The sequence below is a fragment of the Motacilla alba genome, chromosome 11, assembly GCF_015832195.1.
Source record: "Motacilla alba alba isolate MOTALB_02 chromosome 11, Motacilla_alba_V1.0_pri, whole genome shotgun sequence".
Taxonomy (NCBI): Eukaryota; Metazoa; Chordata; class Aves; order Passeriformes; family Motacillidae; genus Motacilla; species Motacilla alba.
In genome coordinates this window covers 14,985,865-15,010,523 of record NC_052026.1, presented here as the reverse complement: position 1 = coordinate 15,010,523, position 24,659 = coordinate 14,985,865, and the positions used below count along the sequence as shown (strand labels likewise).

Sequence of the window (24,659 nt, the reverse complement as noted above, 5' to 3'; positions counted from 1 at the left end):
GCAGCTAAAGCTACAGCCTCAGACATCAAAACAGGTCCAGGCATTTCTGTGTGGCTCCTCGTCTGGGCTGCCCAACCTCTCCTCTCCCCACACAACCTTGTCTCCAATCTCAGCTCCAGTGATGGCCCCAGCTCAGCTGGAGCTACTTTAAATGCTGCTGCATCATGCTGCATTGTGCAATGCAGACATCCTTGGAAAGCTCAGGGACGAGCAGCTCACCACCTTGGGACTGCAGCTGCAAAGCTTTGAGATCACTCCCAACATTCTGACCAAAACACTCATCTGAACTCCAGGGTGAGCTGCCTCAGAAACACAAAAAGGAAACCCAGAAAAAGATCCCCAACAAAGTCTATTCCAGGTTGATAACAGCACAATCCCTGAAAAAGAAGCAGCAGCAGCAAATCATTTGCTGCCTACAAGCCTTAAAATAGAAACCTTTTACACTGATGATGTTGAGAATTTCAGCTCAGCTTGTCTGAGAACACCCAGGAAGGGGCACTTTTCTAGTTTTACTGGCTATTGAAACATTGGTAGAGTTCAGGGAAACATAATTCATATCAGAATATGAGTTGTAAAACCAATGCTTAACCTCAGCCCATATCCTCCACCATGACATTCAAATAACCTCAGTGAAATACAAACATGAAGGACTTCACAGAAGGGATTTGGGTTGGACCAGAGTGTACTGTTATTCAGTGCTGATATCTTTGTCCTGTATTTTGTAGTCTCTTATATGTAATATCCATTAATAGACACGATTTAAAAATCTATCAATTCTTTTAAAGAATTCAAAACTAACATCAGTGTTCTATTTTGTTCCTTAGAGGATAAGATTCCTTGAGCAACAAACACAAAAGGATCCCTTTGTGCAAATACGTCAGAGTAAATAAAACTAACAATTCATAAACATCCACAGACTGGATCCTTTTCACAGGATTTTGATAACATTCACTTACACATTCTCAGGAGAACTTAAGAATTTGTTTTACAAACAATCCCTAACACAGCAGAGACATGGTTTTATAGGTCCTGGTCAAAAAAACATGGTGTTGAAAGATATTATTACTCGTCCCAAGGTGCCAGAGCACTCACATATCAATCTTGTGGACATAAATAGGCTTTGCATATGTACAGGCTGCAAAATGCAGCCAGAGGTTGGAGGTGTGAGGGCTCTCCTGACTGACACCTGGTCAGCACTGGAGTGGTTATATTTTTGCTCCACAGGTCTTACTGAAGATTCAGTATTTTTCTTTTATGGACACATAATCAGATTTTTAAACACCCTCCTGTTTTCCACACACATCATCCCAGTATAAATTAAGATTCTGCAGGGGTATGGATCTCTTCATTTCCCTGAATCATAGAAGCAAACATTCAAGGGAGACACATCCCTGCTCCTCTTTTTGGGAACACCCTTCTTGGTCAGTGAAAAAGGAATGAAAAGTCTTTAAGGTTAAAGGAAGCCAGCTCGCAATGAAGTAAATCCCATTCTCTGCCTAAAAAACACTTTGTACACCTCATAATTAATATAATTATTGGCTCAGAGGTTCAAAGGATCAGAGTAACCTCTCCAAGTGCTGGAGGTGCTGCAAATTCTTACATAATAAAGACTCATAACCTTGGCGATGGAAGAACTGCAAGGCCTTTCATTATGTCATGGTTCCAGTCCAAAATCCAATGGAGACAAATGGAAAACACCCATTGTCTTCAGCACTTTGTAAGAATCAAGAAAATTGTTGGGTTGTTGCTTTTTTTTAAATATGAATGAAGGTGCTTTTACCACTGAAAGCACTTTGTCTCAGCCATTAATAATGTCTGTAGTATCTTTTCTAACTAGGGCATCTGTTTACATAAAAAATGCAGTCAACATATTCCACTTAAAAGCCAAAGCAATTTTTCTGATGTTCTACGTATCCTGAGCACAGAAATAACTCTAAACTATCCCACACCTAAGACACAGGATCTACTTAATCACACTGAAAATCACATATGCAAACAAGGTCATGCACTCCATCTTAGAAGGTTCCTTAACAGAAGATTGACAAAGTAAATCTTTGGTGGTTGAAGAATCCTCTTCTAGAGCACTGTGTTGGCATGATTTTTGTCATTAAAATCAGGGTCATGTTTATATAAAAGGCAAGAGGCAGATACATACAGCTGGATTTTCACAACTCTTCTGCCCAGATCTGAAAAAACGAAGATGCACAAAATAGTTTAAGGCATTCCCTTACCATGGACTTGGTGAAAGGTCGAGCCAAGGTGAAGAGCAGAGTGTAGAGCCACCAGTTGCGATGAATGGAGGAATAAATCATATTTCCAGGGTGGACTGAGTTGGATGTCACCCCGTGGGGAGAGAGGCGTCGGTTCAGCTCGTTGGAGAACAGGATATTGCAGAGCTTGGAGCGGTTGTAGGCCAGCATAGCCCAATATTCCTTCTTGGATGGAGAAAGCAGGCTGAAATCCAGCTTTCCAGAGGAGTCCTTAATTTCTGTAAACCTGAGAAACAGTAAATATGCCTTAGATACCCCAGAGTTAATTTCACTCTCATTAAGAGCAATATAAAATGTAGACAACAGAGTAGATCCGGGCCAGAACCAACATAAAGCAGCAGCTTATTTAGCAGCTGAAAGCATCTACTGAAAATTGCCTGAGACCCAAGGAACAGTCCCATATAATACAGCAGTAAAATTATTGGATCATTATAAACAGCAAACAATAAACAAAAACAACTCAGAAAACACTTTGATGTTTTCAAGACATTGTATGCAACTTACAAATCACTTTATTTAAAAAAAAAAAAAAAAACAGATTTTGCTATATATCCATAAAAGCATGATCAGCTTGGAGGAAATAATGTAGGATAAAATAACTCTGCGCTAAAAGCAGAGCAACCCAGCATCTTTTCTTTTCCCCTTCTTCCCCTCCCCTGATCATTTCATCCAGTGCTCACACACTTGCATTTAAGTGTTCAAGTAACTATGGATGAGTCTCACTGCCTCTTAAGCTCTTTTTTAGATTAAAAATTGATGAATATAAAGGGGTTATAACCTTGGTAACTTGCCATCAATAGTCTTATATGTTTAAAAGATAAATGTAAACAAAGCCAAAATGAGCTCTGGCAGAGCATAATGTTTTTAAGTATACCCATGGCATGGCTGCACACAAATCAAAGTAACTAGTTGACGTTTTTTAATTGGGTCTGACAGAGTCATTAAACACCAGCTGTTTGTTATTAAAAAAAAAGGAAAGAAACAAAGTAGTGAATGTTCTAAAGACATTTAGATGAAGAAAAGGAAATTTCCATAAAGAATTTCTCCTCCCAGTTCTTACAATTTCATTAATTAATTTACTGCTATATCTTAATATTAGAAAATAATACTACATTTAGTTACAGATCTGTGTTTCATTCAGAGGAGCTACTAAAAATAAAAAGGATTTAGCAAGCTCTTTTTAATACTCGGTTTTCAGAATCAGCTGGGGAGAACAGGGATAAACATAATTATAGTACACACTAGAAAAATGTTTTAAAATATCTTTACTAATTTTGCATCTCATGCCCAGAAATGAAGAGATCAGCTGGAATTTCTACATTCATTCTGTGAGCAGAATTATAATATGCTCTGAGAAAAGCAATACAGTATTTGAACTCAAGAGGAATCCAGGATGTTCTGTGTCTTGCACAATTAGCCCTTCAATTTCAACAACAAAATTTCTCTTTCATAATTTTCAGTTAGATAAAACACATTTCTGAAATTAAGAGGACATTTCTGAAATTAAGAGGACTATTCTGGGACGAATTTCCTATATTCGTTCCACAAGTAATCACTTAGGACACCAAAAATAGTCTATAAATACAACTCTTGGTGTGTTACTGTATAAAGGAAACACGGTGGCATATTTTGAGTCCAGTCCTGCAAGTGTGCTTATGTGAGTCTGTCCCAATGTATTCAGGGGAATCAGGGCTGTACGATCAAATTAACAACACAGAAATAAAGACAGAAGTAAAGTCAACCTACTTATTATTCTGATTTTAATATGATGTGCTTAAAGTACCCAAAAGCTTAATTTAAACAGAATTCATTTGCGCTGAATCCAGAAAAGTAACTAGAAATGAACGAAGAACCAAAGAGGCAAATAAATATTTTGCCTTGGAGCTGTGCAGGATAGCATTTTCTGCAAACATGGGACTTAATTTTTCCCCTAACAGGGGGTCTTGACTCCAGCAAAAAGATCCAGTCAAGGTTTATGGAAGTAATTAGATACCAACACTTCTGTTTTACGACATGGTTTAAGGCTCAGAGTTCTCAAGTAGGTCAGAAAGAACGACCACCTAATAATACCTAACTAACTCCTTACATAAACTTCTTCCCATTAAACAGACTGGGGGGTGGGGAAAGCACAGTTATTTACAATGATCAGTCTAAGTGATAAGATAAGCTGCAAGACATAACTTGGACTCCTTAGAAAAAGGGAAATTTACTAGTTGTGTTAATTATTTTATTCAAACATAGATTGTTCTTTATTTCCTTTGGGCTTCAGTCAACCTTGGCTGATCTCTCTGACTTAGCAATGAGCACTTTCAAAATGTTTTCAAAATCACAGATAAAGATGTCCAGAGATGAGAGCCCTGGTTACACACAGCACTTGATGCAGTGAAAAACAAAGATGTCATTTAAAATACTATCAGAGATACAAACTTACAAGGGGGAACGAGCAGCTGACAATTCAACATAATCTCCCATTAAATAACAGCTCATTTATACATATCCCATTGTGCCCTCCACATCTGGCAAGTGATTGGAGTAGGCAGATTTATTTCTAGAGCTATCTTGCCTGCCCTGCAGTAGCTGCCCTCACTCCTAACAGGACTCTGCTACTTGCTTTCACAAACCTGGTGTGATTTGCAAAGATAAGGATGTCCAGATTTTGTTACCACCTAATTACTAGACATTTCATGTCTTTTAACAGTGGGGAGGATTATTACTGGCATTTTCTATTGCTTCCTTTCATTTCAGCCATCATAAATTTAAAATGGTAAAAGTAAATCTATCTGCAGTGTGTCATTTATACCATAAGCCCCTGTGTTTGGAAGTGATAAAGGTTTCAGCCCGACCCTTGGCTGGTCTCTCTCTACCAGGTCCCCGGGGTTACATTTTATGGAAACATGATTAAAAAAAATAAGCTTCATTCTGGGTCACTAAAACATTTCAGAAATATGAAGACAGGAGAGGAAAAAAAAAAAGGCACTCTCACATTCTTCCTTTTAGTTTGCTAGAGCTGCTGCACATGAGCAAAAGTGAAACAGAAATCAACAGCAATGTTTAAAGCTGGATGTTATAGGCTTAATCCTGCAGTCCTTGAACTAAATCAGCAAGGAGTAAGTGGTTCGTGCCCAGTAAAATTCAGAACTGGGGCATTCATTTTGCACAAGGAACTTTATTTTTTTCAGTTATTAACACAAAAAACACAAGCACATCTGAAATAAGGCAAACCTCATCAATATCTTTTTTACCAACTGTACTTTTCCTGGCAGTAAGAAAGATGAGCATCTAGCATTTTAATTAAAAAAATTACCAAAAGAGGCATAGTCAGATTTGTAATATGTATTAACCACACTACTTCCCATTTTACAATTATACAGCTAATGTCTACATTGAATTCCCTAATTTCTCATTATAAAACAACTGGATTTCATCTAGCAGTTTTTAATTGCATTGTTTCTCCTGCTAAAATATCTGCACATTATTCTTGCTAAGATGTTGAAGTTGTTGAATGACAAATCAATACAGGTCATGCCATTCAGATTTAATCAATTATTATTCCATCTCCTCACAAAATCAATGAGTGGCCTGAAACGCAGCGAAAATCTGCATTCACACAAAGAATGATCAAAAAAATCTACATACTGTTATAAAACTAGAACATGCTTTATCCAGCAACAGAGCCAAATCCAGAAACATCCACAGGCATCAGTAATGCTTCTATTTTTAAAAAGATTATTCAAAGGCAAATGCTTGAGAGCAAGGACCTTCATTTTCAGAAACTTCTGTGCTTCTGCCCCAACTGTTTCATGTTTTAAGGATTAAAGATTCCAGCAAAACCAGTTAAAATTCACCAACCTGTGGGACTCAGAGGACACCACAACAACCCTGGCAGGAGATGACTGGCGTAGAACATCCTCCAGAAGCTGGACAAGATAGAAATGTCCCAGGTGGTTCACCTGGAAGGTGGACTCCAGGCCATCCTCCGTCAGGGACCAGGGAGCACCAAACACGGCAGCGTTGCAGATCAGGATGTGGAGGGGCCTGAAAAAAATCAAAAGAGGACAAAGAACTCTCAATTAAGTAAGTGTAATTCTTTACACCTGTGTGAACGGGGTGCAGGCGTGAGGGATTTGGCTGGCTGGTTTCTGTGGGAAGGAGCTGATTCCAGGTGGTTCCAGCAGCTCCACTCAGTGTCCAGCTGAGCGCCACAGTGACACAGCCTTGGAGAAAGGGTACAGAATAAAAGGCAACATGCCACACAGCACTATCACTGCTTTCCCAATTGCCAGTTGGGAAACTGTCTCTATCTGGAGCATTTAGAAAAGAAACTTTCCCTGGGGGAGGAGCAGCTCCTACAACTTTCTTGAATGGGGTACATGACACCTGCACAATTGGTAGGGGACGAGGGATTAAGAAATAAAGACACAATGTAAAAGGGCACATGTACACATTTTATACTTCAGCAGCTGATGAAGTATGCTGTTTAAAAATGCAAGACTGAGATGGAAAAATAAAAACATTCTCCAGAAGCTGTATTCTTTGGTGGAGAATCTGTACACAATAGAGATGAGATCCTTGAGACAGAATCCTCCCTCACTGAATTCACCTAACCCAGTTCAAATAGAAATGCCATGATAAAGGAACTTGAAATGAAAAGGTAAGATTCTATCAAACTAAGCTAGAAAAGAACCTAGGCTGGCACATACCTCTCTGATTCACAAAACAGGTCCAGAAAACTTCAAATTCCTTGAGGTCTCCAGTGTAATCTCAGGATACTGCACCTTGCAGCCTTCCCAACCTCCACAGCAAGATCAAGGACAAACGCCCTTTCTGTTCTTTCTTGTCTTTTTCCAAACCCTTATGAAACACAGCAAAGTCTCCCAGACCTCAGATGGATCTGCATTTGCTAGATTGCATCATCTCTGAGCAAACCTTGGCACTGACAGCCTGTTCTTGTCCTTGAGTCAGAGCCTGATGCAGCAGACCTCAGCAAGCTCTACCTGAGCTGAGAGCCTCAGGTTGGGGAGCCTGCAGCTGGCATCCCTGGCCCTGGTATCTTTAATTTGGAAAAGTCACACAAAATAATGACAGCAAAAAATTCCTGCACTAACACTTGTGATGTCCTAACACCAGAATATTAAGATCTGTCACATTTGTTTAGCCTATTCCATCCTATTATGTCTTTACTGCAATCCCATGAGACAAAATCAACACGCAACATAAACTCTAATTCTGAAGGTAATAAATGAAGCACAATTATGAAAAATAACTGCTTGCCCTCTGTCCTTCTCAAGTGCCTCCTCACAGCCCTACACACATAGACACAGAGTCAGAGCCTTTCCCCACATGACTGAAGGACATGTATTCTGCAACTCTGAGCATCTGCAGAAGGAATTCTGGAAAATCATGTGAAACATGAAGCCTCAGGTTGTCAAACAAACCTACGTCATTATATTCCTTCAGGCATGTTTGAAAGCATCAGATTTGGATAGCTCAGTTTTCAAAAAAACATTTCAGGGGGAATCAAACACACTTTGGCTGAATACTGAAAGAAATGCAGAAGGATGGAGAGTAGGCTGTATTTTCTTATTAAAATAAATTTCATCTTCCAGCCAGTTGGGACGCTACCAGTGTAGTGCGCTTCAATGAGAAGTTAACAATCTATTATCTGTTCCTTTGCCAACTTGGAAAATTTTAACCAAAAGCTCCAGAAGCAGAGTGAAACATCTGTGCACTCAGAGCTCAATGTCTGAAGTGCTGGATTTCTGATTTGCCTTTATGCAGTGACACCCATACACAGAATATCTGTGCACACATACTGCACCCACAAAAGAAACTGAAGATAAACAGGGACTGTCCTTACAAAGGCAAAGTTCTTTCTGTTCAAACCAAGTAGCAAAAAGAAAGGCAGCTCTTTGATCCTTGCAGCCTCACTCAACACAGCACAAGCAGGATATTCACTGAGTTGTGCAGGATCATGTTCTTTAGAAGGTAACAGATCTTTTGAGGCCCCTTTTATCAAAATTATTTAAACCAGAGTTCATTTTGCCTCTTTTGAGACGCATCTGCCAAGAGGAAAACAAAGCTGCTTGAAGCTTGAGAGGGAATGGAACTCTGGATGATTCATCACCTCTTATGAGACTTTATGAAAAGCTCCAGCAAGAATTAATTTAGAGATTTGTACATCTACTGGAAAAAAAAGGACAACCTTCTCCAACACAGATGCAATTTTTGGTATAAGAGCCTCCTGTATGAGAACTGTAGCACATTAATGCACCAGCAATACCAAAAATAGCACCACCACTCCCTCCAAAACAAATATGACACTTTTAAAAAGATCATCATTCTATTTGATAATTGTAATGTGTACTAGGAAGTAACAAATCACAGACAGAAAGGATTCACATATTCCACCTATCCAAACTGTAAATCCTTCATTATTAGTAATCACACAATAACTACCAGGAGGGAAATGCACAGTCTATACCTAAATCTGTCAGCTCAATTAATTAAAAAGAAGATTCTAGAACTAGAAAATGATAAAATTTAGTCATTTTTTAATTTTTATGTCATTTAATTGGATTTTATAAAAGAAATAAAATTATGCTCCAGTCCATTCTATGAGATTTTTATTTTTCAAAGCCCATTTCTCCTTTTTTCAAAGTAAAAATACTTCAGATTTAAGAGACTGTAAAATTAATATTATTTGCAATATTTTATTATTAAAAAATCTGTGAAGAAGTAAAAATAAATACAGAAATATTCTAAACAGTTATCATAGTGAAAATTTCATATCAGATTCCCTTTTAGAATTCCTTTAGTTTTAATTAGCACTAGTGGTTTTAAATGCTAAATAAAAAAGGAATTTTTTTTCCTAGATAACTCCACAGAAAAGAAGCCTAAAGGTTTGTATGAATAGACACTGATGCTGTGCTCCATTTCAGCTCAGAAAAAAGCCACCTCTCAGGTTTGGATCCATGTCCATTAAGCTATCGGTGTCTCTCGTCAGACTGCTAACAAAGGTCCAATTACTGAAAATTGTCATCGAAGTTTTTGTGACCCGGCCATTTGCACACCAGGAAATGAATGAGATTACCTGGGTAACAGCCACTGTGCAGTTATGAATTTCAGCCACAGATGACAGATTCTAATCTCAGTGGTGCACAGCTCTGTGTCACTGAACGTATCATTATGCAGGGACAAAATTTTTAAGATACGTGACAATTCGCACCACACATCTGGCACTGCAGCTTTGCTTTATGACAGGACTATTTTCAAGTGATAGCAGAACTATGACCTTGATTTCACAAGTTCATTAAAAACATTCCTGCAATCTGCACGAGGCTTCCTCCTGAGCCCAAGGAAAAAAAAAAATCCCCCCTCAGTTTAAAATAGTTTGTAATTCTACATCAAAGGCAAGGCTAAGGCCAACAAAGGATGTCAGCAGCAAAGGAAATTTTCCATAGTGTTTACTCCTGGTATCGACATGACCAAGTGCTCCCTCCAACCACAACACCCACAAGGTATTTTTGGAAACACTGCAGGTAGGACCCTGCAGAGTGTTATGAAAATTTGCCTTTATGTGTCCTTAAAATGTCTTCAGGCAGTGACTTACACCCCACCAAGGGAGCCAACGTGAGCCACCAGTGCCGTTTAGGTGGGCACTGGGACCTGATCTGCTCTGTTATTTCAGGCAGTCACTGCTTCTTGAGACTCAGGAACACACTCTCCAACTGCAAGGCACCCAGCAATCCCAGGAAACCCTCACTGTGCTGGTAGGTGTACCAACAACTTAGTGAAACTTTAAAAGCATGTAGAATCAGCCAGGACAATCCTAAATGTGAATACCTGAACTGAAATGCAGCTAATATTCTGTGCAATTCACAAAGCCTGTGATACTTCACTAACCTTTGCACTGGGGAAGTCATTCAGATCTCACATGCTGTGCACAATTCACCATTAGAAGCAACTAAGCAATCCAACTCCTCTGCACGATTTGAAAATACAGTAAGTGAATACATTAGAGAGATACAGAAATTAAATTGTTGCTATAAATCAGTTAGTTATGAAATTTTATAATCAATTTGTTAGCACCTGATGTAAAACTGTGATCTGTCAGCAGCCTCCCAAGCTGGCTGTGTGCAGCAGTAGATATTTCCAAGGGAATTAATTACTGATGATTTGCAAAGGTAAGAATAATATTTTTCAACAAATGTAGCCTGTGCACTAGGAGGTTAAACAAACACCACCAAAATGTCAACAGAGTTCTTGGCTTTGGTGTTCTCCCATTTCAAACGCAATGAAATGGTTAACCAGAGAGTATGCACAGGGAATACTTTCAAATCTTCCCATGAAGCAGAATGTCACACCATCTGGGGCACTTCTCAAGCGATTTGAAAAGTTCACACTGTTTGGAATTACACAGAAATTCAACAGAAAAGGCCTCACCATATCCCCAAAGTCCCATAAGCAACTGTAGACCTCTGTCACGGCCAGTAAAGAAGGCAGAGCTGTGACTTCTCTTCCACAAAGAAGCAAAGTCACAGCCCACCAAACTTTTCCACCTCATAACCCTGAACACCCAGGCTGCTTTCTCTGAAAGTTAGAAAGTTGTGCTTCTTTCCATGAGGGAATGCCTAGATACACAAAGGGAATATCCAACAGGCAAGGGAGGCTTATGGCTCTCCAGAAAATGGGTGAATTAAACAGCCATCTCCAGAAATCCCCCTCAGTTTTACAAACAGTACTGACAGAAAACCAAGCAACAAGAAAATCACTAAGTCAGGGTTCAGACAGCAGGAAAACTCAGAACCATGTATAATCTAATACTGGCAGAAAAGTATTTAAATGTTTACTGGCTGAATGTAAAAGAAAAAAAAAAAGCACTGCTTAACTCAATAACTTTCAGAAACAAAATGCTTAATGTCTAGCTTCCCTTTTTATAAAAATATTGGCTAAAAGGTCAGCACAAATGCCCTTATTGCCAACTGCCAGCTGACAGAAATGTGGATCCTTGTCAGACAGGCTTCATTTTAAGGCAAGCCTCTAACACAGGACTTAGAGCCCTGAGGGATGACCTCGGCTAGAAGCAAGGAAAATTCTCTGCAATTCATCCTGCTGGATTTCTTTGCAGGATTTGACACTGTTGATCAGCAAATACTTTTGCCCCACTTCCAAGAGATTAATGGGAGTGGACTGAAGCTGTTCTGATTCTTCCTTCATAACACATCCATGGGAATTACTACGAGCAGCTGCTCCTGTGCCTTCCTAATACATCATCTGCATACTGCATAGAGGTCACCCATCCCTCAATCATTACTCATTACCTCTCTAGAAGCTTCAGTGTACAATTTCATAAATGTTTGGAGAAGGAACAGAGGTCTCAACTGATTTGGAACTAAACAAAAAACATCCATTAGTCATGGTTTTCCCTTTATTATTTTTTCTTACATACACGGTGAGGGGACAACTACCAAAATAACCACACATCATCCTGCACCTTCAGAAATTAATAAGAGACAACAGCAATGAAAATATCCAGAATCTGCTAATTTTCATTCAGCAGCCCACCTAAGGACACTTGCTGCCTCAAAGTGCATCTTTTTCAAACTCTGTCAGAAAATCATTATTTACACACATTCACATGTAGTCACAAAAAAAAGCATAAGCCAGACCTAAAGATATATTCATTTTTGTAATAACCACAGAATGATTTTTTGTTTCTGCATGTACTTCTAAATATACAAATTTAGTTTGCACACAATAAAGACTTGTTAGAAAAAGCTACAACCCACCAAAAAGAAAAGGTCAGTTACTACTTTTATTATATATTTGTAATATTTTCACTTGAAAACAGCTAAACACTTGGAAAATGTTTTTGGGACCACAGTTGATCATTTAAATAATAAAACACCTAATTTTGAGCATTTCATTTGCCAGTGACTCTTCCCTGTTTTGCCCAGAGATTATAGAGCTGTAACAGAATTCACACCCAGCCCTACAGCAGCTGTGTGCTGCCATTCAGACCTGAAAGATTCCATGCTGTGATGGAAATTAATGTACTTTGACATCCTCTGGGATTTTGGGGAACAGCGAATAGAGAAATACAACCTTTTCAGTCTATTACACAAATTTTTGGATTCCAAGATCCATGGCCAGTCTCAGACCTGCAGTGAGGCCTCCCTACCCAAGTAGCAGAAGACTCTGCCTTCCGTGTTTTAATTATTTCCCCTAGAAAGCATTTAACTAAATAGACTAAATATATTTTAATGTATATGTAATTAAATACTCTGGCCTTATAATTCGGAATTTTTAGAAGGCAGCATCAATTAAACACATAGAGCTTCTCAAAACTCATTCATCCATAATGCTCAAAGATCCTTGGTATATTTGTGACAGAATATGTTTTAATCAGTTATTAATCATATTAATCATACATATTTTACTTATTTAGATGCTCAAAACAGCTTTCACAGCTGGTGCAAATTCTTGTGGAATTTTTTTAGGAAAACAGAGCCCCAAGCCATCTTAGACTCACCCTGGATTTAGGCACAGACTTGGCTGAGAATGGGCACCAGAACTACCAGGGAGCAGAAAGTCCCTGGGAGGTTTCCAAGGTTTCTTCATTAGGGCAGAGTGAAGTGAGTGCAAAGTGTCCAAAGACAAGTGGCATGTTTGGAAATTTTGGACAGCACAGTTGTAGTCATAAAGCTACGTAACAAACACCAAACAAAATATTTTTGTTAGTCATGTGTAAAAACACTTCATAATTTTTTGTAGATGTAACTGTGTGTAAAATTATGGTGAAGCAATATGGACTTTACTTAAAACAAAAAAAAAAAATATTCTGAGGCAAAAGGTATTTCCACGATAGAGCAGATGAAAGGAATAGTGATTTGATGAAAACATCAGGATCTCTGCCTCCAGAAAAGGGGGGAAGGACATAAGATTCTGAGATTTTTAATTTTTCATTTATAAGGTACTGGAAGTTTTTGGATCCACATGACTTGACACATGCTACCACAAAGGGGTAATTGTGTACAAGAGCTTAAAAACAGAAGAAAAGGAAAAACTATTTATGCAGAAAACCAATCCCTAGGCTTTAATAAGGCAAAGCATCACCACAAAGAGAAAAAAAAAAAAGTTTTACCCTAATATTATTATGTACGTTTCAAATGTAGTGAGCCTTTGATCTTATTTAAATTTAAGATATGTGCTGTCTGCAACAGTAACTTCTGAACTATGCATGTTTCTTAATTCAGTGAGGGTATTTTTTGATATCTCAAAATGCAAAATGTTGTCCAGAAGTTTGTGCCTCAGTAGCATTGCCAGGTCACTGCCAACCATACTCTAAGCTGAGAAAACAAATGTAAAATCTCAACTGTCAGTAGTTTTAATTCACAAAAAGTAATTCTATTAATGGCAAAGAGTTAACAGAGTTGTACAGTGATATAAAATTTGTTCAGCTTTGGAAAGACAATAAGCAGTGGCAACAATCATCTCTGATAGAGATACATTGACTACAGAACCATTAAGCATATTGGCAAAATGGCATCACTGATAATTCATCTGAATCATATATTCATTTTTTTCCAGACCTTTTAAGTTATATTTGTAACAACTTGCTAAGCAGATCCCCTTTTTACATATGTATTCTCAGGTATGCATAGAATTTAACACACAGTATCTGTGATTTAATTGCCATTCAATTGGAATTTAAAAAAAACACCTGCAATAGGTCAGTTATAATATATGGAAATGCAGAAAAATCGTATTCTGGATTGACTTTTCATCAGGCTCCAAAATCTTAATTGTACCTGCAAGGTTTCAGCACACTTCTGCCTGCAGCATGAAAAATGAATGCAGTTACAGAGTTTGGGGCCTCAGCTAAGGAAGCCAGATGAAAACCTGGCCCACTCCATTTTGGGTCTGGTTAGGAAAATTGGAAGAGACTAAACTTCCAAATGGAGAACCATAATTCATAACTGCTGTCTTTTCCATATTTCTACACACATCATTAGTGAATAAACTGTTAGCAGAAGCCAATTCTTACCACAAAAAAAAAAAAAATCTTGTTTTAAATAATAGGAAAGTAACTGCAGTGAAGATCTACATCTGGAAGTCCTGCATAATTGTGAATTGCTCCTAACAATTCAGAAAATTCTGAATAATAAGCAGTAGCTATTGGCAAAAATTGTTTCACGTCTTTGGAGTGATTCAAGATTTTTCAGGATGACTTCAGCTTTTTTCTCTCAAACATTGAGAACATTAGATTAAAGCCTTACTGTTTGGCAGAAGATAACTTTAATTCAAAACAAGTGGCACCATGCACCACTGAAAAGTACAAATGCCCATAAAATTTCCTCTATAACTTTACTGCTCACTCCTGCCTGCTGTTTTGATCATAGAAGTGTTCTTATGGTGAGGTCCAGGCACATGCCAGGAGATCATGGCTGTAAATATTGGCAACAGGTCCTACCTTGGGAGTCTTAGAACTGAAACATCAGTGCTGTCCCCCAGTTAAAGTAGGCAGGTTTCAGCCAAGTATGGGATGATCAAACTGAGAAAACAAGGTGCCACATCCACAAGTCTCCACTCCTACACAAACACTAACTCCACAGACCCTGAGCCATCCAACACTGACCCTGACTGAATTCCAATGCTGTGTTCTATACAATCACAGGAGGGCTGTGATTTTGTCTGTACAGGGGATTAATACCAACCATAATTCCTCACATCATGCCCACTCAATGAATAGCAGATTCAATTCTGTGTTTCTTAGTTCCAAAACACTAACATGAAAGATTGGTTGGTCTGCCTCTGCCAGCTGCACAGAAATCAGCTCATGCCAAATCCATCTTAGCCCAGAACATTATTATAAACAGATCATTTATTTGACTTTCCATAACAGAGACATTCAATGAACTGCCTGAGCTGGAAATCAGCAGAGGGGAAATACTTGATACATATAAAAGAAGCAACTTGAACAAATCCAGCCATTTAGGTGCACTGAGATCTCTTCTCCCATTCTCATCCCAACGTTAGCACTGTCTTCACAAGGAAGGAAGATGGAGTTCATTGACTCCCGGTGGAAATATCCAGGGGGGAATGTCTCTGCAGAAAACAAGCCAGAAATACTAAATACTAAAAGACAGCTGGCTTTCTCAAAAAAAATTTTGCTAGAAATCCTTGAGCCCTATTTTTTATTGGACATCCATTTTATGTGTCAGTCACACTGTGTTCAGGCAGTGCTACAATGATAGATTAAACATTAAACAGTAACATTGTTTTATTCTGTCTTCTCCCTACGTTGACTTTGGGAGATCTAGCTAATTTAGGTTTTTACCTTATTTTGCCCACCAAGTCCTTCTAACTGTGAGATCAGAAAAAACTGGAGGGCACTGTCCTGCTCCTAGAGGAAGTTTGAGTGCTGCAATCACAGAACTACAGGATCTAAAATAATCAGCAAAACCCTTCTGCATGGATAAAAAAGTCTCAGAAAGAGAAACAGCTGTATCAACTCAAGAGTATAGATAATGCAAACAAAAAAACCCTCCTTTTTTCTGAGAGGAGGAAGGATTTTCTAGAATATATTTATAGGAATATGGCATAATTTACGGGTGTTTATATATTCAGAGCTCAGATTTTATCTGTGGACAAGTCTGCAACACCTAACAAATCCATGTAGGAATAAAAGATTTCTACCAAATCTCAGAAGTATGATAATTTATAGATGAATCATCTGACTTTTACTTTCAAACAGGGAAGGCTTCTTAGCCTTAGCCTTTAAAGTACTATTCCAATTCATATTAAATATTTCTTTTCAGAGTAACTCTTTCCTCCCGTTTATTATTTATGCTTTTCTCAAGGCTCCCTCTGTTGCATCATTTGTTTTCTGTATGCAACCAGCCGTGTTAAATTCCTGCTGAGCACAGGATGACATTTCTTCATTCTTCACATGGTTTCCACAATCTCTCAGATTCCCAAGCACATTCAAGGAGGCTTTTTTTTTTTTCTCTACAACTTATTTGATTAAGGCAAGAGATTCACAGTTTCAGCAATTTCCCCTCTGCTCTCTGCAATACAAACACCCCCAGCTTCCCCAGCTGCAAAAGGTTTCAACTCAATCAAATTTAGGGATCCTTTTTCTGAAGTTGTTCCATTTCAGTTTTCTCATCCAGGAGCAGATCTGTTCTTCAAGACTATTTTCCAATTGCTGTCAACAGGGGAAGAGCAGGGTCCCAGGCTGTGATGTGACTGTGAGCACACCCTTACATCTGCTGAGAAAAAATAGCACCTGGAGCCACAAAGCGTGCCAGAAAAGCAGAATTTCAGAAGGCATGCCTATCTATTATCTATTTTAGAAATTTTCAGTTGTTAGGTCATGTGTCACCAAGACCAACAGGTTCTGGAAAATACCAGTGTCCCAGAAACCAACAGTGCACTGGAGAAACTAAACACAAAATATCACTACTTGCACAGAGAAGTTTAAGATGTTCACCACTGAATACTTTTTACATTAGATGCTGTGAGAAATAAAATACAGGTCTTTATTAAAATGTGTGTGCCCATACAAAATTTCTTCTTGACATTTTAGAAGTATTGTAGTTTTTCCCAGGAACCAAGATCTAGACAGCTCAGAACTCAAATGATAGTTTTGTTTGCGAAAAAAAATTAAAATTAAAAAAAAAACACTTTAATTGATTTTCATATATTTTTTGTTGTTGAGAAATCTGTAAGGAAAGAAAAATCTCTTCTCTTAAGGTATTTCCTACACTCATTAGCAGGAGTGGCAGGTCCCTCATGGGAAGGGAGGGACACCAGCACAATGTGCTTCTCCTACAGGATATTTCAGAAATTTTGGCTGCCAACTGACAAGGCTGCCCAAGCACAAAGAACAAGGCTCAGTCTGTCACTGGAGCCTGTAAGATTCCTTCCAGTTGCTCATAAAGCCACAGGTGCACAGGAATCCCCAACATGACAAAAGCCTCTGGACACCGCGGCAAAACCAACGACAAGGAGACAGACAAAGGTCATCAGTGCTCAGCAGGGCTGCAAAACTCATCAGCCACCACTGCAGCAAGAAGATGCCTCTGCCACGTAACTGCTTTTCCAAACTTACCCAGACATAGTTAAATCACAAAAAAATCAGAGGCCAGAAAGACCTGGTAGGTCTTCCAGTCCACCCTCCTGCCAGTGCAGATGGCTGTAAGGTGACCCTCATGTATCTGCATCAGATAAAAGATGCAGTGCTTCAGGCAGTGTGTGGGGTCTGGTTTCCATCCAGCCCCAGACTTTAAACAAAATATAACTGCAAATTCATTTTGGTCAAAACCCCACAAGTCTCACAACAGATACAGAACATAGACTTCCACATAACGCTGGGATGAGTCCTGCCAGACACAGGCACATCTGAGCACATATTTAAGACAGAAGAGCCTGAAGGCAAGGCAGAGGCTTTGAATGCTGTCTATTACTAAATTATTTTCCAAATAAAATGAGAGTGAAACATTAGTAAAGCCTATCCATCACTGACAATGTAGCTTAACAGACCTGCACTGGTAGAATGGGTTATGCCAACAAAAACAAAACAAGTTTTACTGATTCTAGATCTTCTCATTTCCTAAGTTGTCTGGCAAAAATTTATTTAAGCCTGTTCACTTCCAAGGATTTATAAATATGCATACCTAAGGCACTAGATAGGACAACCCTGGTATGAGCTACAACACACAAATCAGGTTAAGAGCTGCATTTGAAAGAAGGGTGGTTTTGACTTTCCACTGCATCACACATTTAAAGAAATGTAGCATATTAAAAGCATGAAGATTCTAAATTAAAACACTTACTGCTCTCACACCACAAAACCAACTTAGTACCAAAGCAGCAATACTGCAAGGATTTGTCTTTCAAGAAATTTTAATATATGAAGATGACATGATAAGAAAATATTGATACTAAGGATTTTGGCAGTAAAGAAATTCTGTTAGAAGTCAGTTTTGACAATTCTTTGAATCTAAAAGACCTATAAGTACTAAAATGTCATCTGTCTATTCATGTGAGATTTAGCTTTGGCAGTGTTTCAAAAGTGAAAAAAACACTCTTTGTTATATAGTTTCTCTACGACAACGTATTTTCAAAGCTAAGAGGTCATATTCTCTGGAGAAGAACAGTAAGATGCATATCAGTTACAGAAATACTTGCAGAAAATAGCTAAGTTTGAATACTCACAACAATCAATGGGTCAAACTGTGGATAAAAGCAAAAAGTGTGGAATTTATTGTCAAGACTTGGAAGTTAAAAGCTTTCAAATAATTTCTTCAATTCAGACATTCATTGCTCTGTTCAAGCTAAGTTAAACAAACCACTTGGAATCTAACCTGGTTATCTCCATATAAATTTGTCTATTGTTAAGTGATGTCATTATCACAACCTCTCCCCCCCTTTTTTTTTTTTTCTTACAGACTATTCCACATACAGGTCTAGAAAATGGAGCTGTCTGGCTCATAGGGCTGTATTTTTTTAAAGCTTTAAAAAGGAAAAGGAGAGAGAGAAGGTTGGGAAACAAAGTAAGACAAGCAGTGCACTAATTGTTCATCCCTGACCTCTGCCAAACCACTGCAAAAATGTTAACAGTTGCCTGAGATGCCTTTATGCAATTTAGCTTTGGTCTTTTTCAACAGCCACAGGGTAAAAAAGCCCTTTAAAATTGGGGCTACACATCAAATAATAGGATATCTGTAATTTTTGTTTTGTGTATGAAAACAAATGATCTTTCATTTACATTGAAAAAAATTCCTGTGAAAAGATTATTCGCTCACTGTAGTTGGTGATCCATCCAACTGTGGTGATCCTGCCAACTGTGCTCAGCTGATAAAGACATTAAAATAACAAGAAATTATTACATCTAATTTTCTGAGTACTTACAGATTCTTGGATTTGAATGCTTCAGCAAAGTGTTGCACACTCTGAAGAGAAGCAAGGTCTAAGGTCATTGCCTCTACCTTGGCTTTATGCTGGAACAAGAGAAAATATAAAAAAGGATAAATAACAGCAAGTTCAGTTCACAGTATCACGTTACAGTAAATGTGTTATGAAACTTGTCTGATTCCCTTGTTTAACATTATAACCCCAGAGTGAATACAAATCATCAAAAGGGATGGACAAGCACAACATTTAGTGCCAAAAGTAGCATTTGTGATTTGGTGATTCTGCTGAAAACACACACTATGTAATGCACAGCTTTATATAATGCAATGAATGGACTCAAGGCGGTGTCAAGGTTAATAGGTATCTTTTTGCTTTGATTTTGACAGTGAAACTTATGTAACTCATGAAATAAAATGTAGAGTAAGTGCTATTCTCAATACATGGCATCTTTTGGAACCATACCAATAGGGAAAAAACCCCAGTAAATACTCTATAAAAAACAGCTAACTTGAGATTGGCACATATCAGTTTCAAAAAATCCATTTTTCATAGTAGGTGATATAAAGGACAGTATAAAATGACTGCAGAAAATATCAGATCAGTCTCCACAGTGCTTTATGCAATAAGAGCTTACCAGGACATATCATAAATGCACTTCCCTGTGAGGGTGGGGATGCCCTGGCACAGGTTGCCCAGAGAAGTTGTGGACTCCCCATCCCTGGAAGTGTCCAAAGCCAGGTTGGATGGGGCTTGGAGCAACCTGGGATAGTGGAAGGTGTCCCAGCCCATGGCAGAGGGGTTGAAACAAGATGGGCTTAAGGCCCAACCCAAACCATTCTGTGATTCTGTGTCTTCAAAAGAAATGTTATATATACCTAAAGCAAACTTTTCACCTAGGAGAGGACACACTATCCCAAAACACAATTTTCAGCATTAAGATCCCTGTTTCCAGATATTTTGAAACTCCAAATCTCAGAACAAAATGAACCAAAAGATGTGTACCTATTTTCATCACAACACTAAAGCCATCACAGACACAAGCAGCTAGTGGGTGCACCAGGGATCTGCTGGGATTGCAAGGTTACACCATGAGCATTGCTGGAGGAATGAAAGGACAGAAGCACACAAGTCAGCAGAGAAGGAAGCCAGGAAGAGCCTCCCATTGTCTCCCAAGCTCAAGTGATCCATTTGATTTCCCCATTTCATTACCTCTGGCACTTTTCTCCCTACATCTGTTTTCTATTTTGCTAGTACCCATTCCGCCTGCTACAACCACCTTAAAGGTTTGGTTTAAACAGAATATCATCACTCCAATTCCTCTTGTCCCATTCCAGCCAGACTTATCAGGACAGCAAAATAAACACAACTAAAATTTCAACAGGTTCAGTCTCCATAGGAAGTATCAATTGCTGGAGTAGGAAAATGCTAAACCAAACTTCCCTACAAAGAGGTTTTTTTACCCCCACAAGATGCACATCATTCTGGAATTCATTTTGCCCCATTGGGTAAATATTTTCTTCTGTTTGATAGTCAGAGACTTGAGAAAGATGATGCTGCCTTGCATTATGCAACAGAACTCCAGAACAATTTCTCTTCTCTGCAGTTCAAAGCTGTTTCCTCACTACAGAAGTCATGTGCATAACTGGGTTTACTTTGCCTCTGCTTTTCTCAGTTGAAACATTCTCCTGTCTCTCCCAAGGGTAAAAGGACAAGAATGATACAAATACAGGGACATGGGGAGGTCAAAAAACATAATAATCAAGTAGTTCAACAGACTAGACCACAAGCTGCCAGCTACTGTCCTCCTGGGGACAAGGATTCGAGTCCACACGACATCACTCAGGTAATGCTTTTCCTCTTGGTGTCACACATTTGGCTTCTGCCGCTGATTCCAGGAACAGAAAAGAGGCATCTGTACTTCAAGTCCAAAAGAAAAAAAAGAAAGTATAAAGCCTTCAAAATACTTTCTGAAATAGAAGTTAAGCAGACTCAGATTGGCCTGATTTGGGGATTAATATATTGAAAACGTAAAAATCAGAAAATTTTTAAATCATAATTTTTTTTTCAACTTTCTCCCTACTTTTGCTGTTTAAAACCTTGATGGTTGAAGCCTGTATTTCCTTGACATACACAGAAGGAACGTACTAAGCACAGACAAATACATTTACTCTGTTTTCCTCACAGGAAAAACTGGAGCATGGGACATCCAAAGCACTCAGAACCTGACACCTCAGCTTCTGAAGGCATTCAAGAAGCCAGGTGTGCTTTCTCCAAGCACAACCAGGGAAGAAATCACTTTAATGTACCATGAGCTTAGGCAAGTTCCCCAACTTTTTTGTCTCAGATTCTCCATGCAACTGAGAATCCAGCACCTCTCACCCCCCCGAGGTTTTCTGTAGACCACCAATTCCTGCTACAGTTTGAGACTGTGAAATGCTAAACCTTTGGTATCAATTCTTTTTTATTCAAATTTTCCCACTGTTACTTATATCACAATACCTCTTCTAAAAAAAAACTATGAATAAAGCAATATACTTGCAAGGTATGTTCTTAATAATGTAAGAATATCTCCATAAATGACAAGTAGAAGGTTTTATGTTTGTTTTCTTACAGTAGCTCAGAATAACCTCTGTTATACTGTTTTCCCTCTTTCCCTAGAAGCCTAGGTGTCACATATTGTGATATGTATACAAGAGCATAGGGGGTTTTAATAAAAAATAACACTAAAAATCATTTTTGCTAAAAGGCATCTTAACTGTAATTGTTCTCTGCAGTCAGAACTGATTGGTAATGGTATGCTGCAAATCCTGATCTAATGTGTCATAATTGTATTATGCTGATGTCTCTCACTACTTCACTTCACATGTTTTCAGCACTGAATTATGCCTCACTTTATGTTGTGAAACCTTAAATGAGACTTGCCACCTTCCCAAATACAGGAGACAGTCTTTAGACTGCCATCACCAAATCAATACACTAAGGCAGGAAACTCCAGAATTTTGAAAATTAAATTGACAAAAGGTATTAATGTTCCCTCTACTACTTTATTTTCAATTACATCATTTAAGGAGAAAGGAGATACTGAAATGAGTGTGGAATAATTTAAAGAGCTCCATTCTAAACCACAGGCTCATAACTACATGGTGCCATTGAAAAGCTGTGTAAAATGAACTGCTGTCCTTGCTGCAGATACCCAGGACAAACATCCCCCCTGCACCCAAAACCCCTTCAGGACTAGAGCCAGACCAGCTCTGCAAAGAGGCCAGAGGAGAACAGACACAAGGAGAGGGCACGCTTCTGCTGCCTGCTGAGCCCTGAGAAATCCAGGTCAGCCAGAACCAGCGGAGAGGTTTGAGTTTGGGATGGGGGCATTTGTATTTCACGAAGCCCAACGAGCAGCTCAAGGCTAACAACGTCCAGACATCAACGTGGTGCCTTTGAAGAAACAGCCAAAGGCAAATCAACCTCCACTTCCAAACAAGTCCTCTTCTAAACCCAACAACAATAACACTTTGAAAAGTCCAAAGGAAAAAATTTATCTTGTATTTCATGTTTCACACTCAGTTCCAAAAGCCTTTCATCAATATTTCCAGGTAAGTTTCATTACTCTATACAGCCCCAGAAAACAGCTTATTCAGTTTTGTATGTAAGCTGCTCCCTATTGGAGCAAAAATATTAAAAATGCTTAAGTGCAATTGGCTATACTTTGCACTCATGCTAGAAAAATGCTTATTGAGCCAGAAAGTAACACAAAAGTGAAAACCCCCAGAAAGCCAGCTATTTCACTATATGCAATGCATTCACTTTACAGCCTAAAAATTGTTTAAAAATGAACACTGCATGGTAGAGTAGTTTGGCAGTAAACATGATTGTGCATTTGTGTCTTGGTATTGAAGAAGGAGCCTTTTTTCATAGTGAATTTTTCATTCAAATGTAAGTGATGATTTACGTTAAATATAGGTAAAGCATAGCTACATTTTCCTGAAGGATTGCAAGGAAGTGAAGAGCAGTACAATAAGTTGAAGCATAAAAGCTTTCTCTGTCATAATATTTATTATAATGGCATATAAAATAGCTGAAATAAATAATAGATGACTAAAAGTAAATTCATATGATAAAGAATCTTTCAGCAGACACCATTACTTCTGACTGCTCCAGTTTCATACAGAGTTGAAGAGTCTTAATAAATATGCTGTAGCCTCTGTATCTTATGTAAGTACAAGTCATTTTGTGAGGGCCTACTTAAAATGTACCATAGTGGACACTACATAATTTACTGTATAATTTTACTCTCAGAAAATAGTGTGTGTACATCTTCAATGTTTAAAAGTCCTTAACTCAAAACTGAATACTTGGCACAACAACAGGAATATCTGACTTTGAGGAACTGAAAGTACAATCAATTGGTAAAAAGTGGTTTAATTTAATACAGAAAAATCTTCATGACAATGTCTTGGAATGCAGATAGTCCTGACAGGCTGTCTGAGAAAGAAAATCTTGGGGAAAAAAAGAATTTTACATCAAAGCTGATGAAAAATCTGTGGAATTATCTGAAAATAGGTAAACAAATAACCAAATATCAGCATATGACAAGCAATGCCCACATAAACTCATATTTCCACATTGAGGATGGAGCAGGGGATGTTTTAGAAGCACATCTGACAATTTGACACATAGCTTATGACAGTCAATAGCCAGTGCCATGCACTATTTATGGGGGTACCTAATGGGGAAAAAGGCTTTCACTCAGGATTAGGACTGCAAATATTATTGTCCCTAATGTAGTCAACATTTGGTGCTTCATGCAAAACTGTATTTATGCAATGGCAGCTTCAGCTGGTTGTGTGCCCTGAATCAGCTCCTGGGAGCTGATGGGGATGGATGCATCCCCTCCTTTTAGAGCAATCCAGCACCCCTGGAAGATGCTCTAATAATGTGTTCTTCTGCTACCTTTGGGATTCATCAATAAAGTTCCTTAGAAGAACACGTGGTGGAACATTTTTCTAGTTTCCATTTTTCTAGTTTCCCCCCTCCTCCTCCCCAATATCAGCAGTATTTGTGCAGTACTTTCAAATTTCCACTAACTTTATGCAAGACAACACAAATCAATTTCCCAAATATTAACCACTTTACTAACCCATTTAGCTGGCACTAACTTGATTCTTCATGAAAATCAGAGATGAAAAGGATTTCCATTTTTTCATTAGAAAAAAAATATTTAGTAATTCTTGGTTTCACTATTTTCTGATGTGTTTGTTTTACCTGTATTTTGGTTGTAATTTAGTGGTGTAAATTATTCCATTATTCTGCTTGCTCAATCCTGTCATAGTCTGATGCTGTGTGCAACCTCTCCCATTTGGAGAAATTCATTTGGAAAGCCTGGTTCTTCCTGCTGAAGTAACTCGATCTTCTGATCCTCACAAAAATGAAATTCCTGCAGAGGTTGCCTTCATCCAAGTCAAGAGAACA

At 38.4% G+C, this 24,659-nt stretch overlaps 1 protein-coding gene across 1 annotated transcript in view; it reads right to left on the bottom strand.

Annotated features, from left to right (window-relative positions):
* Positions 1-24,659, bottom strand: part of WWOX (WW domain containing oxidoreductase) — a 479,598-nt gene that overhangs the window by 364,652 nt on the left and 90,287 nt on the right. Inside the window, exons 6-8 of the mRNA XM_038148405.1 lie at positions 19,188-19,276; positions 6,120-6,305; positions 2,232-2,496 (exon numbers count right to left, since the gene is read on the bottom strand). Coding sequence (XP_038004333.1) covers positions 2,232-2,496; positions 6,120-6,305; positions 19,188-19,276 — 540 coding nt within the window. The remainder of the gene's footprint in view (positions 1-2,231; positions 2,497-6,119; positions 6,306-19,187; positions 19,277-24,659) is intronic.